At 38.3% G+C, this 5,000-nt stretch overlaps 1 protein-coding gene across 1 annotated transcript in view; it reads left to right on the forward strand.

The window, feature by feature from the left end:
• Positions 1-5,000, forward strand: part of LOC138950777 (arylsulfatase B-like) — a gene marked incomplete in the record, with an annotated part of 18,380 nt that overhangs the window by 1,165 nt on the left and 12,215 nt on the right. The window contains 1 exon segment of the mRNA XM_070322501.1: positions 4,576-4,715. Within this exon segment, the coding sequence (XP_070178602.1) occupies positions 4,576-4,715 (140 nt within the window).

The following is a 5,000-nucleotide window of genomic DNA, read 5'->3' on the forward strand; positions in this document are numbered from 1 at the left end:
GGCAAAGTTGTGTACAGCTGAAACTGGCTTCGCATGCGCTCACTGCCAAAGTTTGTGAGATCGGTTTTTTTGCGCGTATGTGGGACTGGCGTTCCTCTATGCTCCTGCGCTAATGTTGGCAGGATTTATGTTCTTAAATTCTTCATAACAATAAGAAGCCTTCGTGGATGACATTGCGCTTCGGACCCAATGGTCCCAGGTACGAGACTCACAATGAAGTTAGTTTTTTTGTTATGTTTTCGTATTAGTAAATAATTATGAAGTGCCAGTTGACAGTTTTGTTTGTGTCAAATTAATTTTAAATCATATTTATAGCGTGTGTCGAAATTGTATTGTAAGATGCTTATAATAGCTAGGTCAAACCAACTTATTTTTAAAATTCTTCATACAATGATTGTTTTTAATCTGTACTTTAAACCGCTGTATATAAAGTTGAAATTAATTGTAATAAAGAGAAATTATATCCGTTGTTTTTTATATGCATTTCTTTTATCAAAGAACAGGTTAGTGCACCACGAAAACAGTGTTCGCTCAAAACAGGGAACGCGCCTATATCTAGAAAAGAGTGTGTAGTTTTTTCGATTCAAGTTATGATAATAATAATTGTCAGTAAGTACTGGTGTCACATGCGCTAAAACTGTTAATGGCGATGCGCTAAAACTGTTAGCGCACTCCAAGAGTGCGCTAACTTTTCCACAGAGCGTATTCTTCCGCTATTTGCCTAAGCGAGACTGTACTCTCATCCTCAGAATTAATAAATGACATGTAGCTTAGATTCTCCACAATACCAAATGGCCATAAATTTCCTGCTTCTCAATTAAGCAGAAGTGGTTTTTTTCTGACAGATTGCATGTGCCTGTGCCACTGATCTAAAAATAGAAGCCGCTGCGTCTCATTTATTTTCGACTTGCATAGATTCTTCTCATATGCCGTGTTAGTGGCATGTAGCTTATTATCCACATTACCAAATGATGAGTTAGTATACAATTCCCAGCGGCTAACAGAAAACACAAGTGTTATTCCAATAACGTACCAGCTAGACCAGCATTTGGAAGTCGACTGACTCGATCGACTCTGTCATACGTAGCAGACTACACTGAAATACGACTTCATCAGTTCAGTAAATGAATGGTTTCTGAATTATTATTTCAAGGCAAGAACAATCGGAATCGAAAACGTGTAGGGTTCAGAACGTTCTTACCATGTATAAGACTTATAACCAGCCTGCCTCATGCGTGCAGACTCAATGCAACGTGACGAGCAATTTTTGATTTTGAAATGAGACTGCAGTGGTTTGATTGCCCTAGCCTAGCAGACGACATAAACCCCGCTCAGCAAATTAACATGTTGGGCAAATGTGAACGAAAAAACGATGGGGATATAATACGTGTAGAGTTCAGAGCATTCTTACCGTTTATATTTAGTACCTGACTCCCTGATGAGTGAAGATACAACACAAGAAACATATCACATTTATTTTGAAAATGTGCTAACCGTCGACAAGTCATTAGAGTCAATTCAAGGGGCACCACTCTGCACAGTGAATCCGTCGAAGCTCGACTGGAGGTTTTGAATCGCAAATTACTTAGAGCACAGTTTGTTTGCTTAACGCCCAGCCGACCACGAAGGGCCATATCAGGGCGGTGCGGCTTTGACATAATATAACGTGCGCCACACACAAGACAGAAGTCGCAGCACATGTACAGGCTTCATGTCTCACCCAGTCACATTATTCTGACACCGGACCAACCAGTCCTAGCACTAACCCCATGCCAGACGCCAGGCGGAGCAGCCACTAGGTTGCCAATTTTAAAGTCTTAGGTATGACCCGGCCGGGGTTCGAACCCATGACCTCCCGATCACGGGGCGGACGCCTTACCACTAGGCCAACCGTTAGAGCACAGTCCTTTCTCCGAGTTCAAATGAGGTCTTTATGAAAGATCATCACTTTTTAGCTTAACGCTACACTGGAATTTACCAACAGAAATTAAAACAAGAGTTTGCGTGTGACGAAAGCACGACACACTTGAGACAGCCCACACACAAGTAGATCTTACACGACCTGACCACACAGTTCTGCCTATCCAAATGCGCGTAGCAAAATGTGCGTTTTGAATCATCTTTTTTCTCTGGCGGTACTGACAATATCGTTATTGAAACAATCTCAATAACTTAAATAATAGGGTCATTCTCAAAGTCATGGTTCAAAAGCGTGACATTCTCACATAGTCATTAAAAAATAAAGTTCAAAGAAAATCGTTGAAAACTTCATGTGCAATATAATAGGGTGTGATAAAACTATAAGTGGACACAAAACTCAAAGAAACTTGTTGGTTTCCCTGATATGGAGCGGCAAAGTACGTAACCGTCCAAAACCATGTTCGGTCGAGGCATTGACAATTTTACAGACACGGAAGTTAAACTGCAAGTCTCGCGCTCAATAGCCAACCATTTATACTGTTGTGAGCATGTCTGGTTCCAGGCTCATGACAGGATGAAATTGTGTTCAAGTAGTTTAAAAAAAAATATTGTTCATTATTGAGGCCAAAATGTGTGACACCAAGACCTCCTCTGAGATTCATGTTGCAATTACCGGCAAACAAAACTATATATTTAGTAACTAAAGCTGTGTTTGTGTAGCAGTAATGTGTACAAATAAAGTGTCCCTGCAAGGTAGATCCAACACATTGTTATTGTGTGCCCATGAGTGGTTATCTGTGCCCGATAATTTGTGACACGATGCCTCGACCGAACAGCATTTTGGGCCTGGTCAAATTACTGCGTTAACAACGATTTTTAAAAAAATGAATATTGTGGTCATAAACATGCACATACTCTCTTTGCACATGTACACTTTGTTTGCACTCTTCACTCTTAGTTTACTGGAGATAAACGTCTGTTTTTCGTCAAGAGAGGAATGTCACAAAATGGCGGCTTTCAATCAGCCGATTTTTAGCAAACTAAAATGTCAAACAAATTTACAATGAAAAAGTAGTCAAATTTGGGTTGAAAACATATAAATGTATTCCCTGAGACACAATACAGATAAAGCATGTAGTTGATTTGATGGAAAATGATGGTTGTAAACTTTTCATGAAATAGGTCACTCCCCTCTGGGACAGTAATCTGAGAATGACCCAATAAGAGTATTTATAGGGCGCAAATCCTAAAATAGTTCTAAGCGCCTTGCAATCTTGAATATAATAATCTTAATAACAGCAACAATACACAACATAAGTGCAACATAATCAATCTTAAATATAATAATCTTAATGTTGAAAATTTCTGTTAAATTTTGAACAAGACTATAGCTGTTGACAAGAACTGTTCATCTGACTTCTTATGCCTCTTTCTAGTACCAACACAGCTCATAACAGTTACACAAGTCTGCGAGCAGATTGTTTGAATCCAAGCAAAAGACAAGATGTTTACGCAAACATGGTACATGTTTGTAATGAAACAGAGTTTGATTATCAGCATATTCCATCAACAATTTCTGTTTCTTCACAACCGACCAAATATAAAAATCAGCTTAGTACTGGCAAGACTATTACTGCAGGTAGTGAACACAAAAGGATGAACAAAACATGAAAACAACGTACAAAGTCTGTCCAATGTGTATCTGTTAATTGTGACCATGACAAGACACTGTTTGTCTCACACGTGCTTCTAATGTCAACAGTGATCATTCTTACTTTTCTTCACAACTTCAATGGCTTAGGCCAAAAAAAAAAAATTGTCTGTTTAGGGTAACCCGACCGACCCTATCGATTTGGCGCCGACCCAAAAACTTTTTTTTGATTTCCAAAAAAAAAAAAAAAAAAAAGAGGTAAAAATGCTAAAAAGAGACATTTGGCGTTTCTTTCTCTCCCTTCCTCTCTGTTTTATTTATACGTTAGTTTTGAAACATGTATTCATCAAATATAAGAAGTGAATGTTCAGCCAACATAGCATTTACACAAAAAAAAAAAAAAAAAAAAAAAAAAATTCTACCTACCTACCGACCCTACTTTTTTTGGTCATGTTACCCTAAACAGACAATTTTTTTTTTTGGCCTTAAAGAACCGAATCATCTTTATAAATGCCAAAACTTAAGTTTAGTAGGTTCTAAACTGAAGAGGTAATAGTTCTGACATAAGCTTTAAAAGCAGTTTTGACAAAACGTGGCATGAAGTGATGGTGCATGTATGTAACTCTGGTCTTCAGTCAAATTAAGCATCACACTGTTTCTTCTGGAAGAACGCTGTTTGTGCAAAATTCCCTGCATGTTTCTTTGAATATTTCTGAAACTGAACAGGGAGAAGAAATTGCATTTCCTTGGCTTTTCCCTGATGACTAGAATGCTTTTAATCATCTAAGAACTACACACATTTCACTGTCAATGTATTTGAGAAAAAGACTGTTGAACATAGATAGATTTCGAACTTACAGATACGTGGTTATGGTAAGCAGAAAGCGTAATGGTACATAGATTTTCAAAGAGTTCACCACTAACACTATTATATCATTGGGTGGTCTCTCTCACGCATGTAGAATAAACATCAGGGGAATGCACTACTTTCAACACAATTTCAGCGGCTGTCGTGGGTAACGCATCGCTTAATTTCACTCACGATACACAGTCTGAATGACATTGACTGGCGGTGTTGGAAGCTGATTAGAAGCAACGAGAGCTGCGGCTGCTTTGTTCCCGCGTTGAACGCAACGATGACGCCGTATGTAGGCATGCAGCTGTTGTCTGTTAGTCATTCTATCTTGCTTTAATTTTGTATGTTTTTTTTGGAGTCTGTAATGAATTACGATCGATACGCATTATTTAATGTGTAATGTTTAATCTGTATCAGTATTAGTATGTCTTTGTGTAATGCCGTTTTGTAATTAGGGCTTAAAAGAAAATGTCTGGGTTGTAAATACAGACAGAATGTTAGGAAACGCTACCGTTGCTGAGCTTTGGTTCAGTTTTGTGTGTTGCATGTAGTTGACTTATTTGTACTTTGTGG

Source organism: Littorina saxatilis, linkage group LG16, assembly GCF_037325665.1.
Source record: "Littorina saxatilis isolate snail1 linkage group LG16, US_GU_Lsax_2.0, whole genome shotgun sequence".
In the NCBI taxonomy this organism is placed as follows: Eukaryota; Metazoa; Mollusca; class Gastropoda; order Littorinimorpha; family Littorinidae; genus Littorina; species Littorina saxatilis.